Consider the following 21,223-nt stretch of genomic DNA (forward strand, 5'->3'; position numbering starts at 1 on the left):
GCAAGCAGGGGAGAGGCGGGGAGAGGCAGGGAGAGAGGGAGAGACAGAGTCCCAAGCAGACTCCACATGGTTGGTGCAGAGGTGGCATGGGGCTCGATCCCACGAACCACGAGATCATGACCGGAGTCAAAACCAAGAGCTGGGCTTAAGCGCCCACTGAGCCACCCAGGTGCCCCCAAACCTTTCCATTTTGAAATGATTACAGAGTCAAAGGAAATCGCATAAATAGTACGAGTCCCATGTACCCTTCCATCCGGCTTCTCCACTGGTTACAACGTATTATGTCCAGGGCACAACAGCAAAACCAGGAAGCTGACGCTACTACGTTAATGTTCGTCAGAGACCTTTCGGCTTTTATCCTTTTCTAATCTGTGCGTATTCCATGCGATTTTAGCCCACGTACAGACTCATGTAACCACCACCACATTCAAGATGCCCAGCTGTACTATCACCACAAAAGAGAACTGCCCCGTGCTGTCTCACTCCCCACTCTGCCTCTGACCTTGTCCCCTGGGAACCATCCATCGGCTTTCAACCTCTGTAGTTTTGGTAATTCAAGAATGTTAGGTAAGTGGAGTCATAAACAACATAACGTTCTGAGCGCCCATGCTCGTCACTCAGGACCGTCCGGGGCCACCCAGGCTGCCGCGTGCTCCCAGTGCCTCGGGCCCACGGGGCGCCCAGCAGGTGGCTACCACGCCACCCGGGAGGGACTCGCGGGCCATTTCTAGTATTTTGCGGTTACAAACAAAGCTGCTATGAATATTCACGTACAGGTTTTTCTGCAAATGTGTTTTTTTTTTTTTAATTTTTTTTTTTTCAACGTTTTTTATTTATTTTTGGGACAGAGAGAGACAGAGCATGAACGGGGGAGGGGCAGAGAGAGAGGGAGACACAGAATCGGAAACAGGCTCCAGGCTCCGAGCCATCAGCCCAGAGCCTGACGCGGGGCTCGAACTCACGGACCTCGAGATCGTGACCTGGCTGAAGTCGGACGCTTAACCGACTGCGCCACCCAGGCGCCCCTGCAAATGTGTTTTAACTGTTCTGGGATAAATGTCTACAAACGCCAACGACTAGGTCACATGGTAAGTGCATGTTTACCTTGTTTAAACTTGCAAACTGTTTCCAGAGTGGCCAAACCATTTTACCTTCCTACCGGCAATGTGTGGGAGATCTCCTTTCTCCGCAGGGTCATCAGCGCTTAGGAGGACCGCTGGTCCGTGTTTTAGCGGTCCTAATACCTGCTCACTGGCCTGCCTCTCATGGTGGGTGTAGTTCGCGGTTTGCTAATGGCAAGGGCGCTGAACAGCTTTTTACGTGCTCACTGCCATCCGTATCTCCTCTTGGGCAAGGTGTCTCCTTGGGTCTTTCGTCCATCCTGTAACTGGACTGTCTGAGGTTTCTTGAGGATTGTGTTTCGAGTTCTTTATATATTCTAGACCTAAGGTGTACATCCTGTATGTGGTCTGCAAATATTTCCCCCCCTTCTGGCGCCTGCCCTTTTGTCGGCTTACCTGGGCCTTAGAAGTGTGCGTTTTCAGTGCTGATGAAGTCCACTTGAGTAATCTTTGGTGTCCTAGGAACTCCTCACCAAGCCCTAGGTCCAGAAGATGTTCTTTGATGTTTTCTTCTGAAAGTTTTATACTTTTACGTTGAATATTTTTTTAATGTTTATTTTTTATTTTTATTTACTTACTTTTTATTTTTGAGAGAGAGCATGAGCGGGGGAGGTGCAGGTGCGGGGGACAGAGGGTCTGAAGCGGGCTCTGCGCTGACAGCACGGGGCCCCGCGCGGGGCTCAAACCCACGAACCTGACCTGATCGTGACCTGAGCTGGTCAGCTGCTCAACTGACTGGGCCACCCAGGTACCCCTATGTCATCTACTTGAATCCACGACCCATTTTGAACTATTTTTCACATTTGTGTGAGGCTGAAGGAAGTTTGTTTTTTTGCTTACGATTCCCGTACTGTTTGCTGAAGATGATCCTTCCTCCACTGAGTTGCATCGGCACCGTCGTCAAAATCAGCTGGAGGTAACTGCATACATTTCGGCCTGGGTTCTCCTTTCTACCTGGTGATCTATGATGTCTACTCCTCCCCCACTACGCAGTGTCTTGCTTATTAAGGCAGCAACGTAGTAACTCTCAACGGTAGGTAGTTATTCTGACTACTTCGTTCTCCTTTTCCAAAATCATTAAAAAAATCATTTTAGCTACTCTAGTTTCATTGCATTTCCATGTAAACTTTGGAGTAAGCCTGTTTGTACCTAACAAATAAAAAATCTTTACTGCTCTAAAGGAAAAACCTGTGAGCTGTCGTAACTACTGAAAATGAAATGATGTTATTAAATTTGTAGCTAGGGACAGTCGCTTAGGGACAAGCCAGGAGCCTGAGGCCTAAACACAACTACCAACACAAGAGCAGGAGCTGGACTTGTTGCAGGTGGAGAGCTCGACACGTACTTTCACCTGGATTTAAAAGAACAAGAAAACAAGAACCCTGCTGGGATTTTGACAGGCGCTGCATCGAACCTGCAGATCAGTTTGGGGAGAACGGACATCTCTAACGTTTAAAGCACCTCCATCAGCCTCGCTACCAACAACAGCTCTACTGCTGCCATGTTTCTTCTGTCCTCAGTCCCACTGCGTCCTTTCCCCGCCTCTTTAAAAGGGGAGGAGCTTGGGGCGCCTGGGCGGCTCAGTCGGTTGAACATCCAACTTCGGCTCAGGTCATGATCTCAAGGTTTGTGGGTTTGAGCACCACGTCGGGCTCTGTGCTGACAGCTCAGAGCCTGGAGCCTGCTTCGGAGTCTGTGTCTCCCTCTCTCTCTGCCCCTCCCCCATTCATGCTCTGTCTCTGTCTCAAAATAAACGTTAAAAAAAAAAAAAAAAAAAAGAAGTTTCAAGTTGCTGTAATCTCAGTGATAAATCATGTTTTGGAATCTAAGTTTAAAAAGCTTATGGGGGAACCAGAACAGTGCATAAGTCTGCTGGCACTGAGCTTAATGCTTGTTTTTACTACATCATGTTACTAGAAAATGTCTGTACTTTATGGGGTCAGTTTGTAAATCAATTTTACAACCTTCCAGAGTCAATCTCTGGGCTTCTTATTTCCATGTCCCCATTCCTGTCTCTTTCATCTCATAATTAACATCTCTGAAAACAGGTAACATAATGCCCTACAATGTGTTTTTAAAGTGTATTTCTAGACATTTCAAAGGAAATTGCAATGTTCTTGACTGAAATCTCACAATGTGCTCAACACTCGTATGTATGATTCCATGATTCTTCTCATGCACTACTCTCCACTGCTCCTTTCTCCCGATGCGTAAGTGAAGACAAAATTTTCATATGAAAATGTCTGTGCTGTCAGAAGACCAATAATGTATTTTATAGGTTTGGAAATAAATGTAGTTTGAAAGAGCACAAGGGGAGGGGCACCTGGATGCTTTGGTCAGTTAAGCATCTGACTCTTGATTTTGGCTTAGGTCATGATCTTACGGTTCGTGAGTTCAAGCCCCGCATCGGGCTCTGTGATGGCAGCACGGAGGCTGCTTGGGATTCCCTCTCTCCCTCTCTCTCTACCCCTTCCCTGTTCTCACACACACTCTCTCTCAAAATAAATCCATAAACATTTTTAAAAAATAATAAAATACAAGAACACAAGGGAAAAAAAGTATTTCCTTCCCCGAACACATCCAGTCTCCACTACTCCCTTTTTGTCTTCTCTAACTCCCTCTACTTGAAATTCATAACTATAAAACATTCTGAAATCCAGCAAAACATGAAAACTGATACACAGTTTACTGTAAAATCAACTCACTTAACACACTGTTTTAATCAAACACTACATTACCTAAAAGTATCGGTAACTTGATGGCTCCCAAGATCTAAAGTCTACAGCATGGTGTTCAAACGTTTCCACAACAGGGATTGAAATCTCTCTTCCTAAACTCCACATGAGCTCTTTTCTTCAGCCGAGTCACCTACCAACCCTTCTCTAGACCCGCCCTCTGCCCGCCTGTGTCCCTGTCTCCTTCATCCCTTGTTTCTAGAACGCCTTCCTCTCTGCCCACAGAAAGCCTTTTTATTCTGCAAAGTCCTACCAATAAAGCATCCTCTTATGAGCAATATGATGTTATATGAACAGCATAAATTCCGGCATCAGCCTGACTTCGATTTTAATCCAGCCTATGCTAATTACCGACTCATGTCTCTGAAGCTGGGTTTCCTCATCTGTAAAATGGAACAACATCCATTTTAGATGACACCCAAATCATAGATTTATTGTCAGAATTAGAATAATACAGGTGAAGTCCGTAACACATAGTGAGAGCTAAATAACCAGTGGAAAAAACCATTAAGAATGGTTTTCTTAATGAATGGTAATCTTAAGAATTAAGATTATTTGTTTCTCTGAGTTCACTGTAATTTGCTTGTATAACCCAACAAAGAGTTCGCAATCTGGGCTCACTCCATCTCTTAAACTTTTGCCCTAAGTGATTATTTAACTTTTATTACTTTAGTTCTTATTTATGTCTTGTGTTTTGTGTCCCCAAACGGACTGGAAGCCTTTTCCAAGTCAGGACCATATGCTACACTCACTTAAAATTTTATGCAGTTTAGCACAGTGCTATTTATAAAAGAAGACCCCAGGAATATTTCCTCAGTAAAGCATCTACTAAAATACAATGTGTCCAGAAAATGAGAGCCACATTTTAAGAGGTACGTTAACCTAGCAGAACACGTCCACTGAAGAGTAAAGGGAGAGAGAGGAGGGAGAAGCCACAAGGTGAGGGTGAGGGTACTATGTGCATGTCAGATAGTGGGAGACAGAATGTGTACATAAGCCTTGAGAACACAGAAACTACAGATATTTAGATGTTTAGCCTAAAGAGAAGACGGCTTCAGAAGGCATGGTAACAAGATAAATTAGATTATTGTATGTGGTTCTACAGCAAAACTAGGACCAACGATTAGGAGAAAAAGAAATTCAGCTTAACATAAAGTAAAATTCTATGACATCGGAGCTGTCCAACAATGAAATGAATGGGATTCATTTAACGTTAGGTACCTCGTAAAATTACACATATTTAACAGAGCTCAGGGTTGAAATGCTTCTCAATGTCAACATCAGAAAGATAGTTGTCAGGTAGAATGCTGTGTTGAGAAGAACTCTAAGACTGCACATACAGTCGGTGGGAAAGGGTCTTATGATCATTTAAGAGTATCTGTGTCACAGCCTGGAAGAAGGGCAGGTAACACAAATACCTCATATTTACTATCTCCAATCCAGAGGAATTATTTTCAAAAGTAATCATTCCTTATTGAGAATTTAGATATGAACTGGGTACAGTTTCACAAAACCCCATGAAACTAACATTCTTTAAATGTTCAATAAAATGATATTTTTAAAGTATTTTTAAATGAGTCCTCAGCTAGGACCTTGGGTTACTGTTTGAGCAAAGAAAGAAGCACTTTGGTTCCTCATCCTGTAATTTGCTCTTGAGACCCTAATACCATCATAAAACACGTCATGTTTTACAATTTTCAAAGTATATTCATCTTTTTATTTTTAGTAGAATTTGTGACTATCAAATATCAATAGGGAAAAGCATATGAGTAGGCAAGAGCCACAGTGAGATCTGATGAATAGAAAAGTTTTAATCAAAATGATCTTCCTTTGGGGTGCCTTGTGGCTCAGTCGGTTAAGTGTCCAACTCTTGATTTTGGCCCATGAACGATCTCACAGTTCGTGGGATCGGGCCCCACGATGGGCTCTGTGCTGGTGGCACAGAGCCTGCTTGTGATTCTCTCTCCCTCTCGCTCTCTTTCTGTCCCTCCCCCGGCCACTCTGGCTCTCTCTCAAAAATAAATAAACTTAAAAAACATTTTTTTTAATAAAAAATAAAAATAAAATGTGAGACTGCTCTTTAAGCTCTTCGCCTAAATTATTATGAGCTGTTCACAGAGAAAGAGACTTCTAACATGTGTCAACAGGTAGAAGAAGAATCCTAAATGAAAAATCATTTTGTAAACAGGCCCATTTTTATCATTCCATCTTACACCGCATACGATCAAACACACATCTGTAGGGAAGACTTTAAATCAATCATTACACCTGTCAAATAGTTTACAAAGACAAAATTCCTCCGTGGCCATCAAAAGCACCACGTTCCTCTAAAAACGTCTGCTTCCACACTCACGCAGCCCGCTGCTGCGTAAGGTCTTACCCACCTGTGTACGTAGTGCAGCTGATGAACGGAGTCGATTGCTATCACCATCTCAGCCAGGTAAAACCGAGCCATATCTTCAGGCAGTCTATCTTCAAATTTGCTGAGCAGAGTCAGCAAATCCCCACCAACATAATAATCCATCACCAGGTACTGGGAATGAGAAGAAAAAAGTAATCAAATAATAAGGGTGAAAAATTAATATATGTAATAGAACCCAAGGTCAAACAGCACTGGGGTCAAATACCGTTGTTGTTAATTAACAAGAAGCTGTGTGAGATGATCATCACAAAGCCCGCGTGCTTCCTGAGGCAAGAATATAAAGTTTTTAAAAATTGAGGCAGGGAACAACGAAGGATTACCATTGTTTTGTTGTTATACTCTGCCAAGTAACGACATCAAAAAGGAACATCAACATCATCGCCTATAACAGACCACAGTTTTATCAACGTTTCATAGAAGAATAAACATTTTAATTCACAAATGATTACAGTAATTCCGAATGCAAGACAGCCATGTATGTTGAATGATTCCTTTATCACCATTATTACGTTTTCCCTGTTTTCTCTTGGACTGGTAGCAACTTTATTAAACCAGCACTGGACCAGCATTTGGAAAGCACTCTAATACAGGATATAATAATTTCCACGATGTACATACTCCTCTTATTTCTGATAGTGCAGAAGTATCCAAACGGACTCTTCTTAGGTCTATATAAACAGAAGCCAAGTAATTTTAGGTATGGACTCCCACGAGTATGCGTATACGATACTGTGATTTATAGTAAGAAATACATACATTTGTTGGCACAAAGCTAGCTTTTGTTATTTACAAGAAACTCCTTTCAACCACACTAGTATTTATGTTGATGAGGTGACTTTTGCAAAGTCCTTGGGTAACCTAAGGACGGGGCTGGTCGCCAGGGGAACCAACTGAGATTAGAAGGTTGGCAATTTCTAGGGAAGGGCCGAGGCTAAATCCATCCTTAATGCTAATGACTTGATGGCTCATGCCTATCTAAGGACGCTGTCCTAGAAACCCAAAAGGATGAGGTTTGGAGAGCTTCCAGGTCGGCCAACAAGTGGAGGTGCTGCGGGGCGGGGGCGGGGGGAGGCTCCACGCCCCCCTCACCGTACCCAGCCTTGTGCACCTGCGTCACGGAGCTCCTCCTGAGTCCGGTGAGCTGCTCCAGCAGACCAACCGTATCTGAGGATTAAGTCGTGGTGATCTCCAACCTACCGTCCGTGAGTCAGAAGCACAAGTAATAACCTGAACTTGTACCTAGGGGTGAGGAGGGAGTCTTGTAGGACTGGACCCCTTAGCCTATGGGATGTGACACTACCTCCAGGTGGATGGCATCAGAATGGAGTTAAACCACAGGATACTCGGCTGGTGTTGCAGAAACCCACACATCTCATGTCAGAAGCAAAGCAGTACTGAGAAAGTACCGGGGAACGTAAGTGAAAACAAGTCTTCCCTTACCATAGGTATACGCCAAAAATGAAAAGACGAGTAGACACCAAAATGTTCACAGGGATTAGCTCTGGGTTGCTAGATTACCCATGGTGTCATAGACATCTGGTGTTTTCTTTCTTCTTTGTTTTAAAGTTTCCTTATTTATTTTGAGAGAGAGAGAGAGGGAGTGCGAGCAGGGGAGGGGCAGAGAGAGAGGAGGAGAGAGAATCCCAAGCAGGCTCTGTGCCATCAGCATGAAGCCTGACATGGAGCTCAATCCCATGAACCACGAGGTCATGACTTGAGCCGAAATCAAGTCAGAGGCTTAACCGACTCAGCCACCAGGTGTCCCGCTTTTTGGTATTTTCTAGATTGCTTTATAAACACGTATATATGTGTGTGTGTTATAGTATAGTATAGTAATTTTATCGTACCATAGCATATCATATCATACATATTTTTTAGGTTGAGTGAAAACAAGACAGAGTGAAAAGATGATCTTTGTAGTCAGAGAAACCTGTATTCAAATTCTGACTCTGGATTATCAATGACTTTTGAAAAATAAATTAATCTCTTTGACACTTTATTCTCTCATCTATGTTATCTATGATAACGACACCTTCTTCTGAGTGTAGCACTCAGCATGAAGGACAGTAAACAGAAGATTCTTAAATGTCACTTATAACACCTTCAAGTTAAAATGCTTTTATCACTGAGAGGCACCTGGGTGGCTCAGTTGGTTAAGCATCCAACTCGTGATTTCAGCTCAGGTCGTGATCTCACGGTCGTGAGATCAAACCCTGCTTTGGGCATGGAGCCTGCTTAATATTCTCTCTCCCCCTCTCCTTCTGTCCTCTCCCCTGCCTGTAGGAGCGCATGCTTGCTTGGTCCCTCTCTCAATAAATAAATAAGTAAAATTATTTTATCGCCAAATAAAGATATTACTTCAGTGATATCACCAAGTTGACATTTAAGATTTAAAGAGTCTTGAGAAAATTCACATTCTTGTCACTATACATTAAAATGATAAGCATGGGCAATTTTTATTAAATAAAAGCAACCAACTTCATTTTTTAAATCCTTGAAAATCAGAGAAACAATGCATTTCAAATTCTGGTCTATGGTTTACTTGCTATATTTACTAGACCTAATGTTTAACAGACCCTATCATGAAGATTAGAACAAACTAATATAATGAAACTCTTGGTGTAAATAAACATGTTGCTAGAAATGACGATGGCTGTGGAGAAGAAACCCACATCTACTACTCTAAAGTTAAAGTACTTCAAGTAGCAAACACAAAAACTTTTCAAATAAAAAAGTCTGCTATTAAAACCGGAAACAAATACTTACACACAGAAAGTTGTGAAACACAACTCACCCCTTCAACAAACATTCACCAGGTGCCAATCAGGATTTTTCCATCCCAAACCTGGAGAAAACCCCAGAGGATAAAAAGGCAAAAAGGTTCCTACATCAAAGGCTTTCCTGCCTCGACAGTGCACAGTAGCTGTTCTCACTACCCCAGGCTCCTCAGGTCCGAGCATAACCATCTACCAGAAAACTGCTGAAAAACATTCGTGTCAACATTTTTGCCACCCACGGTCACCTTCAAAGTCTAGGCTCCCTGTGTCAGCCTATCGCCTACTTTCACCCATAATCCGCTCTGTTCTTCCTCTTAATAAACCCCGTGGATCCCTTTCCTTCAGCCTCTCCATGTGCCTTACTGGACCTCTTCTATGATAAATACACCTCCTTGAGACAGCATACAAAATTATGAATACACTGGGGGGCCTTGCTGGCTCAGATGGTGGAGCGTCCGGCTCTTGGTTTCGGCTCAGGTCGCGATCCCGGGGTTGTGGGGTCGAGCCTCGCATCAGGTTCCACGCGGAGCATGGCACCTGCTTGGGATTCTCTCGCTCTCTCAAGGAAAATTTTTTAAAAATTATAGTACCTAATTATTCCTAGTTTCCCTTTCCTGCGGCCTGTTAAACAGAGTTCTGGCTCTGTCTGCTCGTATACTCTTCCCCTACCTTGCCCTCAGAGGTCAATTCACTGTTTCTAAGACAGAATTCAGCAACTGGAGAGAGCAATGAGCAGAAAACACAAAAGAAAATTCGCAAGAGAAAAGCGATGAGTTGAAAATGAACTATGCTCACAGTCGGGTTTTGGTATCAGGGAGACAAGATGCGTTAGAAACGGCCAATAAAAGCCTCACATAGGAAAAAAAGCTCCTTTTGTCCGTAACACATACCAGCAGATCTCTCCAAGCACTGCCCAGTCGTTCTTTTACGTGTTCCCCTTTGTTCAGGACAACATTCAACTGAATCACCAAGGTCCTGCTGCATCTACTTCCTACTGAATCTCCATGGAGTCCATCCACTTCCAGCCCCACCCACTTCCCCAATCCCCATCCAGGCCCCTGGCCTGTCTTGATGACATTAAGCTAACAGGTTTAGGGACAAAGTAAACAGCTTTCTATCTGATATATTATTCTGTAAATGACTTTGTTGCGAAAGGAAGACAGAATACAGAACAAGAGGGGAACACACAAGCTCATTCACAATTCCACAGCGAGGAAACACCCACTGGGCGCCCCCATCACACCCCCCAACTGAGCCGCCACAGTGAGTAAGGGCTCCTGCCTTGACAGAATTTACAATCTAAAGGAGAAAAAAACACAAATCAGTGGGCAACTTCAGTGTCATGCAAATACCGTGACAGAAATAAGTGGAGGGTATTGCTGTAGGCCCTTAAAGGAAAAGAACCTGACTTTGAATCCCGTTCATTCATTCATTCGTCTAAAATGTCTTTTTGTACAAGGTGTGAAAACTATTCTCTTCAAGAGTCAATTATCTAAAACAAGTAATTAAATATCCATTCTTTCTTGTAATTAGATTGAAACGTCTCCTTACCATAATTTAGGATGTGAAATACACTTGGATCTGCTCTTGGGCCTCTATCCTGCTAAGGTTGTCTATTAACATGTCAGTATCATATGGCTCTCAGTGAGTAATTAGTAAAGTTTAGTATCTGGTAGAACAACTTCCTACTCATAAACTATCTTTAAAATAGTACCCAATATGGCCAAGATGCCTTTAAACAAGTTTAAGAAAAATATAGACTGAGAGGTGATGTTCGTAAGATAGGTCAAGGAGATAATAATCCTAACATAAAGGGCCCCCACCAGGGGTCAAGAAGAGGGCAAGCAATCCAGCAAAACTAGGCTGAGGCTATATTAACCATTAATTTGCCGAAGAGGAAGCACAATTAGCCAACTGACACACGGTCACAACCAGAGCAACAACGAAATCCATTTTGCACCAAGCAGGGAGTTGAAACGACACTGCTTTCTTGGGGTTGACACACTACAACTCTTCGGGAAAGTAACTTCCTGTACTTACTGAAATGTAAAAGGTGCGTACCCCTGGACCTGGTATTCCCACTTTTAGGAATACAGTCAATTAAAATAAGAACTCCAATATGTCGGGCATATGGACAAGTATATCTACCTCACGGCACTTTGATAACTGCAACAAGTCAGAAACAATACGAATAGTGACCAACAAGGAAACCATTAAACGGATCCATCCAACATGTCCATTCTGTGGAGTATACAGTCGCCAAAAAGAATAATTAAATATATATGCCCATGGGATCACTGAAGGACAAGAGCAAGCTGCAGAGTAACATGTACTTGGTTCTTACATTTCTAGACCTCTGTATTGTAGAGGGGAAAGAGCACTGCAGTTGACCGGTGATATCAAGTTCTGCAACGGGCCAAAGGTGATGGACCCAAAGTCAAAGGCAAATAGTTCATCCACACTGACAGGAAGAATGAGAACAGGTACAAATATGAGTAAATCTACACAGATACAGGGGAGGTGAAAGGGAACGTTCATGCTGAGACTAGAGCATGGCAAGTGGCAAGTTCATATGCTTGAGTGACCAGTGCTTTCATTGTCTCCATGAAGTAGGAGTCCCAGTCTTCGGGCACAGGGTTATCTTTATAAGGTCCCTGTAGCAGACACAGGGATCACAGCTGCTGTCCCTGCCTTATGGCTGTGTAATCAGAGGCGTAAGAAGTTAAAACGATTTGCCCAAACATACCCTGGGTGGGCGGAAAACCAGAGCTCAGGGTTCTTGATCCTGAGATCAGCTTCTTTGTACTCAAAAGAGTCATCGATAAAAAAACGGACTACACCCATGACATAAAGAATATGTGCAGGGTGCCAGAATACTAAAAAAGAAATTAAAGACACAGACGGAGTCTCTAGCAATCTTTCATCCCTCCAAAATAAACAGACCACTAGGCATGGCCAAAGCACACCATAAGATTTCCAACTCCGAATTTCTTAAAAAAAAAAAAAAAAAAAAAAATCTTCATCTCAAATCTTGTGCTTATAAGAAACTGCATTCCAAAGAAACAATGCTACAACGTGTGAAAAAGCATACAATAAATGAACTGTGTTCCGGAGAAAGAATGTCTCCTAGAACAGATATACTTGTGGAAGTTTCCTTGGGGAGAAGAGGAAGTCCGTTTAGTCATCCTGCTCTCAGAGACATTCACAGTTAATCCTGGAGCCCACCCTGCACTCATCCTTCCGTGCCTTTTTCTAACAATTTCTATCTTCAGCACAAACTGGTTTCCTGTAAAGAGTCTGGAGTTTGTATGACTAATCACCATCTAACATTTAAATGCCTCTCATCCTGTAAACAGTTGACAAATGCTAATTCAAGAAGCAGAATTTTTGTTTTAAATATTTCCCTGACTTTTTTTCCCCCTCCAGGATAAAAGAACTAAACAGGAAACAGCGGACAAGAAGGTATGAAGAAGACACAAATTTCACGGATTCATAATATTCTAAATGACATCCAAGTGGTAAGAATTGCATGTGACAGTGTTGATGCAACTAAGCAGGTTTGTGTTTAAGGAGTTTTTTTTTTTTAAAAAAGGGTCTAATCACATTTTAATATCATTCATTAAGTTACACCAACTTATATGAAGCAAATAAAACACATATATGCTATGACTCTATATAATTTTTTCATCAATTGGCCGTAGAGATATTTGAGCAGGTTATACGTGAGACTGATGGCTTTCTTGAATCACACAGCACTACAGACCAGGTTCCTTATGTGGCTACCTCCGGGCTAACAGTTATTTTGGAAAAGAACTGTGTAATAAAATTTCCTTTCTGGTATCTAAGACTAGGTTTGCCAACATTTCTAAATGATTTTATTTTCTAATATTTTATAAATATTCAAAAGAAAGTCTTTGATGATACCCAAGGTAATTTAGGACTTGTACTCTTGAGACTAACCCAGCACAAGTTTCCTCTCAGCTAAGAAAAGTTACACTGTAGCTTTTATTCTAAAACTATATTTTCTGTAGTTTTATTCTATGACTATTATTCTAAATAATTAAGGGCTGATATATATAGGCTATTTCTCACCGAGAAATTAATGAGTGATGTGTATATATATATATATGTGTGTGTGTGTGTGTGTGTGTGTGTGTATGTGTGTGTGTATGTATGTGTGTGTGTGTGTGTGTGTATAGACTATTTCTCACTGAGATATTTCTCACCGAGAAATTAATGACTGATATATACAGACTACTTCTCACCCAGAAATGAAAAAACAATTCTAACGTCAAAAGCAAAGGACACATAGAAGACTAACCTCAGAGGAGACAGAATAAGTCAGGCTTTTTGTCAATGAAAATGAGGCAAAATGTTGCTATACAAAATTGGGTATTTGGACACTCCGGTTCTGTACCTAAAAACTTCTATGTTTATAACGAAATACAGAGTTTTAAGCAATCCCTGAATCCACAGTGTTGCACCTACCTATAACAGAAAGCATGGTCATTGGTGGATTTATTACCGAAAAGCTTTCAAAAATCCATCATGATGAACTGCTGTAAGTTTGCTAACCAAATACTTGATGTGTGTTTACTCTTAGAAATTTTGCCGACAAATCTGTGTAGATTATATTTGCACTGACACGTTCATTGTGAAAATTTCACAGAAGTATGGCTAAATCAAGTCAAATATAATCCCACCCAATTTAACAGAACTAACATATGCAAAGCTCTCCACCACGACTTTTAAACAATTCTGACTAAAACCCACAATAAATACGATTTATATAACGGTTCAATACATATCATACAAGAAATAAATGTCACGAAACAATAATTCCTCTTACTGCCTGAACTCTGTCATTTCCTATTTTACTTAATTTTTTTAAATGCTGGCTGTAACCCTTACAGTGATTTTATGATCCACCAATGGGTCACAATCTGAAGTTTGAAACACACTATTCCATTCTGCAAGCGTGTAAGGGATATAAAGACAAGATGTGGCCTAAATCAGACGAGCTCCGTGACTACTAAATTACACAAACTTTTAATTATATTTTTGCTGAAGATAGCAGGGCTCATGTCACTTAAGTCAAAGATGTATATATACATATGTTACTCGGATAACGACAGCACTAAGAAAGAAGGTAACGCTAAAATGAAATGAGAAAGATGAATTCAAACTGGGAATTCTGGAGACGACTTTTAACACACAGAATCTGAGCACAATCTTGCAGTATTAACTGGACTTCACCGGGACGAGGGGAGAACGGGCACTAGAACGAAAGGTACCAGGGACAAGGGCCATGAAGGCACAAAGTAGAATACAGATGGCCAAGAGAGGCGCTATTCCACTGAGGCAGAAAACCAGGGTTTGTGGGCGGGCACGGTATTTCCGGTTTACCTTTTCTCTCCGACCACCACGGTGCAGCTGACGTCACTGCGAACCATCTCCCTCCACCTCAACCCACTCCCCCTTCATTAGATTCAATGGGGCAGAATCCCCATCTCTCTCTCTCTCTCTCTCGCTCTCTCTCTCTCGCTCTGATCTCTGACCGTCTGCAGGAGTCTTCTCCGTGCTTGGTCCCGTCTCTGTCCTCTCCAGGCGAACCCTCCTCATTTACAAGCACTAGGCAGTCATTCTCGTCTACTACTTGTATTCGCTGTGATCTACGAAGAGGAGGGGGCCGCCCATTTTTTCCTGTAAAGGGCCAGACAGTAACCACTTCCGCTTGTAGGCCAAGAGGAAAAATCAAATATAATAAGATAGAAAACCAATCTCCACACATTTTTATTAGTACAAGTCAAAATAAAATAACTGAGTGTGAGTTTCGTGATACAGGTGTACTAACAGAAAAATGGAATTCTTTATGTGGTGGAGGGGGGTGTAACAGTTTGTTTAATTGGGGCTCAGAGTCAGTGTTCCTCATCATCCGGATCTAAAGCTAACGGCCCTCTGCCAATGCTGATCTGTAACGAGACGCTCGTACGTCATCTGTGAAAATGTCTTCACAAAGATGGCTACTGGTATCAATTCATGAGCAGATGATTAAGTTTGTTTATTTTCTTGAGAAAGATGGAGAGCACGTGGGAGAGGGCAGAGAAAAAGAGGGAGACGGAGAATCCCAAGCAGGCTCCGTGCTGCCAGCACAGAGCCCAACGTGGGGCTTGAACTCATGAGCCACGAGAACATGACCTGAGCCGAAACCAAGAGTCGGACGCTTGACCGACGGAGCCACCAGGCGGCCCTCGTGAGCATATAACTTTAACTGAGCATGCTCCTCGCTTGGAAGGCCTTTGCAGAACGCTCTGGGACTGTCCTGCTACTTGTGTTGAAGCAAGTCATTACACGGCAGATTAATCACTTCTAACTAAAGGTTAGGTGAAGTTCTCAATTGCCGCTAAGCGGGTTTTGAACTCGAGGCAGCTCCTTAGCACTTAAATCAAATCCCCAAAACTGGTCCTAACTGTAGCTGGAGCTCAAAAGGTCTATCTGATACAAATTTATGTGGAAACGGAGACCTTGTTTCTTTTTACTTTCGACAGCATGAGAATTAGATAAAGCAGCTTGACGTTACCTGTGATTCAAACAACGTTAAATGTCAAAATGTCCCCGTAGTGTAAGTTTTACACGTAAGTGCTGGGTTGTCTTATAATTTGGGGTTAAATTTATCCTAAAACATGTCAAGTCTACAGGAGAAACGCATTTCAAAGCTATTCAATATTCTCTAATAACGGCTGAGGGTGGGGCTTTTTGTTCAGAAATGTTTCAATCTTGCCCTCTGCCACAAAGTGTTAACACCGCAAAAGCACTCAACGAATGTACAGCAGGTGAGGACACGCGGCTGTGGCTTCTGACAAAAATTCACGAACAGGGTAACCGTTGTTTCCATGACACCGAATAAAGTTGACCGGGGATATTACTGGCTCAATAACAAACGACAGATTCAAATACTTGCTGCCAGCTACCTGCCGATTAAGACGACAAAGGACGTCCACGGGCTTTAGGCGCCTGATATTTTACATTATGTGTCAATCTGTCCACACACATTTCCACCGCTCTCCACCGCAATGCATCTTAGCAGAGGACATTCAGGTTGTACCAAAGTAGTATCTTCTCGACTTCTCCGAAAATACTATGGACTATAATTATTCCACACAAACTATTAACAAAGGCTGATTCGTCAGGGACTTCAAACTCAGCCCCGACGCGTCAACTAACAACAACAGAGCGCAATCTGTAACCTCTTTCAACTCAAGAGCCAAAACCAACCACTCAAAATCGTTTCCAGGTTTGTTTTTTATTTTTTTAATGTTTATTTATTTTTGAGACAGAGAGAGACAGAGCATGGACAGGGGAGGGGCAGAGAGAGGGAGACACAGAATCGGAAGCAGGCTCCAGGCTCTGAGCTGTCAGCACAGAGCCCGATGCGGGGCTCGAACTCACGACCGCGAGATCGTGACCTGAGCCGAAGTCGGACGCTTAACCGACTGAGCCACCCAGGCGCCCCGTTTCCAGGTTTTCAAATCAACCACTGATGCTGTTCCCACTGCCCCCCATTCTTTAAGCAACTGTTCTCACCAAGGCTAACAGTCTGAGGCAAGTTTATTTTCTGTGAGCACGTCTCTCTGCGGCCACACACCTGATTTAATTAACCTGACGCTGGTAAGTGGCTTTCCTGCCTGCCTGACAAATGAGCCGTCAGGAACTCCCTACGGTTGCTGCACCCTTTTCATGTTTCATTTCTGTGTCGAAATTCTGCGGTGAAAAGGTATTGTTTTATATTTGGTGACCTTCCTGACGGCTGCCTTCCTGTGGGCTGGGCATGCCGCGACCCGAGCTCAGAGCTCCCTGTGCAACACGGACACCCGCGTTCTAGGACAGCAGCGGTGCGGCGCCCGGTCGCACTGGGCTGCCGTTTGGGTCGTTAACAATCTCATCCGCACTCCGCTTGCCTGAAAAGCACAGTACGTAAATTTGCACGTGCATTCTTCCCAACAGGAATCATAAAACGTCACGGTACAGCGATACGTATTGCGTTAGAAATGCTATCAAGTTAGGGCGCCCGGGGGGCTCGGTTGGTTAAGCATCCGACTTCGGCTCAGGTCATGATCTCGCGGTTCGTGGGTTCGAGCCCCAAGCCGGGCTCTGTGCTGACAGCTCGGAGCCTGGAGCCTGCTTCGGATTCTGTGTCTCCCTCTCTCTCTGCCCCTCCCCTGCTTCCGCTGTCTCCCTCACTCTTTCAAAAATAAACAGACGTTAAAAAAAAAAGAGGAAAGGCTATCAAGTTATAACCGTCACTGTGATTTGAAGGCTGCCGAGCAGCTGTGCAAAGCATCGCGACTCACGTGTACATACGTGTCACCGTGTGTCAGCGTGCCGGCCGCTGTCGCAAGAGGCCAACTCCTCTGCCCTTGTAGTGCAAAAGCAGCCACTGACAACATACACATCGGCAGGCATGGCCGCGCTCCAACAGAACTTTATGGACACTGAATTGTGAATTTTATGGAACATTCACGGGTCACAAAATATTCTCCTTTTGACTTTTTTTCAAGTATTTAAAAATGTAAAAACAATTCTTAGCTTGCAGGCTGTACAAAAGTAAGTAGGGGGCGAAATTTGAGCTGCAGGCCGTAGTTCGCTGAAAACTGATCCAGAAGAGGAAGAACCCCAAGATACGTAGTGCTCGCGGCCCTCAGGAGCACCTGACTGACAGGTCTAATCCACTAAATGGATCACGTGACAATTCAAAGCCAATATGTGCAAATTAAACTAACCACCCTCCCCCTCCTCTACTTTCTCCTTCCCAAATAGGTTTCCCAACTCGATTCGTCAACTACTGAGCACTGAATCCCACAAGTCAGGCCGTGGAACAAGAGGAATCGTTCACACTGTCCCTTTTAAAGCCCCTCTTGAAATCAGACTGAAGTCCCAGCTCCCCAGTTGGCTCTCCACTCGAAGCCCCACTGTACACCCTCTCCCCTTCCCTACTGTGATCACCCTGGCTTCCTCCCTTCCTCAGACGCCCCTCGTCCCCTCTTACCACAAACTTTCCACGGCCCTAAAAACACAGTGTTCACGCCTGGCTCCGTGAGAGACGCCTGAGCGACGGTGGGGGAAGGCAGGAGGAAGGAGCTAAGAGACCGATGGAGGCAGCTCCATTTCTGTCGTTCAGGCTCTCAGACACAATGCCATTTTTAAAAATACACAAGAGTTGCAGACCAAAATACCCCACCGATTTGAGAAACGTGGCTGACTTCTTATCCGTGACACGTCAGGTGCCACGTGCTGGGACTCTCTCATCTGTCCCCGCCCCTCCCCACGCCCCTACTGTCCCCTCCATCAAGCCACTCCACCCTGCACATTTGTGTTCACCACGCCCTCCCTGCCTCTTCTCCCTTCTGGGTTTAGCTCATTGACATTCGTCTCTGAAGGCTCCTCACTGACTTCACGCCTGGGAATGAAGGTTCTACTTTCTTCATCCGGAATGAATGTTACACTTTCTCAGCTAAGTCTGAGGATATTACTTACTTGGCTTTGGACTGATCGTCCGGAACAGTAAGAAAAGAGATCCCTTGTCTCTTACTACTGAATCTCCGGGATCTAGAGGGCAGTGCCTAGCACACGGCACACGTCCCATAAATGTCCGTCACGAGAACAAGACTTCGTACTAATTTTTAGACCCCGGGCCCCAGTGTTGTGCGTGGCACTCGGCAGGGACTCAACACGTGTGCTAAAAAAAAACAAACCGTGAGACAAAAACGGGGGCCAGGAAACGAAGAGCCTGGAACAGCAGGCCCAGGGGTCGTACGTGGGGGCGTGCGGCCACCATCATCTCCTTCAGTCTTCACTCAGCAGTGCTTCTCAGCTTCCCGTTTTCCTCCGAGCTCATTCCCAATCTCTTCTGCCACGTGGTTCGGGATGTCCATATAAAAGCAGATGAGCCCGGATGTGAAATGCGGCTCCGCTTAAAGTGGCACGTGGCCACTTTGCAAAATGTGTAAAATTCCAAGTAGAAAAAGAATACTACAGATCAAGTATATTGGGAAAATCGTGAAAAGAGAAAATCCTGAGCACTTTTTCTAGAATTTAAATGTCTGGATTTAGTATCGACTTGCCTATTACAGAGCATAAAAGATTCCAGTGGAAAGGTACCAAATTACCCGGGGGGGGGGGGAGAATTTACATGCTGTGAAATTCAGTGGTATTCTAAATAATAACTGCATTTAAATAACGCTTAAAAGAAAATAATGCTAAATTCTGCTGATAAAAATTAAGTAAGAATATTGAAACATGTAAAAGTGGTTCTTACTAAGTTATTGTCATCCTGGAAAGCATAATGCAGGGTTGTAATCCATTTATTATCTCCATTCACTAACACGTCCCTTTCTTCACGAAAACACGCTGTCTGAAAAGGAAAAAAAAACAAACACTTTTTTAATCAGAGGACACGTCACGTAAAACTAGGCAATATATTATACAAACAATTGCTTAAGCTGTTTGTTAATGCTTTCTGTCCTGGAAAAGGAGTACATCCAATATTCCAGGACTTTTCTACAGGTCAAGCACCCTCAGAAAGTGAGCAGTAGGAATGATACCTTGAAAACATTCTCTCTTGAAAACTCCTGCTGTAGTTCCAAACAACCAGAAAAGTGCACAGATTCATTTCACAACCACGGCCCATTTAGGTAATATAAACGGTAACATTTTGCCATCTTTACTTCTTTTTAATTTTAAGGACATAAAATATAAGTGGTAATCTTCCTCCTTTCACCCTGCCCTGCCCTCCTCCCTTGATAAAATGACTCATCCATAGTATATGTTATATTCTTCCCATCATATGCTTGGATCACACGTGTACGTGTCCAAAATCAACAGAATTGCTTTGCATTTGAAAATTTCCCATGAATGTTACCATTTGATCTTTCCTTCTGCAACTCAATTACTTCTTGTTCAATGATGGCTATTTTCCTTTCAACGGCTGTGACATTCCGTCGTTTGAATCTTCTGGAATTTATTCACGCAAACCCCCAACCAGGAAAACACAGTTACCTCCGATTTTGTTATTACCATGTTGCAATGAACATATTTGTGCTAGTGTGCAAGAATCTCTCTAGGGTATACACTTAGAGGTCGAAATGCTACCCAGAAGCATTTTCAACTTTACCAGACGGAGCCAATTTTCTCCGCTACGTCTGTGCTGATTACTACCCTTTCCCCGGTGTAGAAATCTCCCCATTCCCCACATCCTCAACTGCATTTGACATTAAAAGGCTTTGAAATGTGTCAATACAATGGGTGTAAATCCATATGTCACCGCTCTTTTCATTAACGTATTCCTAATTACCCATACAGATAAGCAGCTTTACGTACGCTTACTGGATGACCAAACTTTCTCTTTGAATTCTTCATTCCCCTTTGTCCATTTCCTGTGACGGACTGTTTTTTCCTTTTTGATTTATAAAAGTTTTAGCTTATTGTGAGACTGTATTTCCAATATTATAAAGGTAGAACCTCAGAAATGTGGCTTTATATGGTTTTTATGTGGTTTTATATGATACATTATAATTCTATAATGTTTGTTTATTTTTGAGAGAGAGAGCACGAGTGGGGGAGGGGCAGAGAGAGAGAGGGAGACACAGAATCCGAAGCAGGCTCCAAGCTCCGAGCTGTCAGCACAGAGCCTGACGTGGGGCGTGAACCCACAAACCGTGGATCATGACCTGGGCTAAAGTCGGACGTTTAACCGACTGAGCCACCCAGGTGCCCCGATAATCTATCATCTTTAGTTTTAATTTGAAAAAACCACCACACCAGAAAGTTCAAAAAGAACCGAAGGCTGAAAGTAAAATCTCAATCTGCTGAGTCACACCCTTTCGGTGTCATGCGTGTCCAGAGGTCACCGTCTAGAACTCTGTGCGGTGTCTTCTTAGAAAATCTGTGTCCCTCTGTGTGAACACACGTGTGCACGTGAACACATGCAACATTCACGTGGTACCTCACCTCCCCTACCTTTTCTTTTCTTTACGCAAATCAGGCCACGGTGCTCTGCAAGTTATTGTTTTTTCAAGTAATGATATACCCAAACAGTTTTCCAAACCAGTACGCAGACACCTCCTTCCTGGCTGCATACGCCACGCACACTGAAAAACCATCACGGTATTC

The 21,223-nt window shown here is 43.3% G+C and overlaps 1 protein-coding gene across 4 annotated transcripts in view; it reads right to left on the reverse strand.

Moving 5' to 3' along the window:
* CDC42BPA (CDC42 binding protein kinase alpha) overlaps positions 1-21,223 on the reverse strand; it is a 316,853-nt gene that overhangs the window by 186,095 nt on the left and 109,535 nt on the right. For all 4 annotated transcript variants that reach the window (XM_042926312.1, XM_042926311.1, XM_042926314.1 and 1 more), the window contains 2 exons: positions 19,371-19,466; positions 6,241-6,389 (listed from right to left, as the gene is read on the reverse strand). In XM_042926312.1, coding sequence (XP_042782246.1) covers positions 6,241-6,389; positions 19,371-19,466 — 245 coding nt within the window. The remainder of the gene's footprint in view (positions 1-6,240; positions 6,390-19,370; positions 19,467-21,223) is intronic.

Source organism: Panthera leo, chromosome F3, assembly GCF_018350215.1.
Source record: "Panthera leo isolate Ple1 chromosome F3, P.leo_Ple1_pat1.1, whole genome shotgun sequence".
In the NCBI taxonomy this organism is placed as follows: domain Eukaryota; kingdom Metazoa; phylum Chordata; class Mammalia; order Carnivora; family Felidae; genus Panthera; species Panthera leo.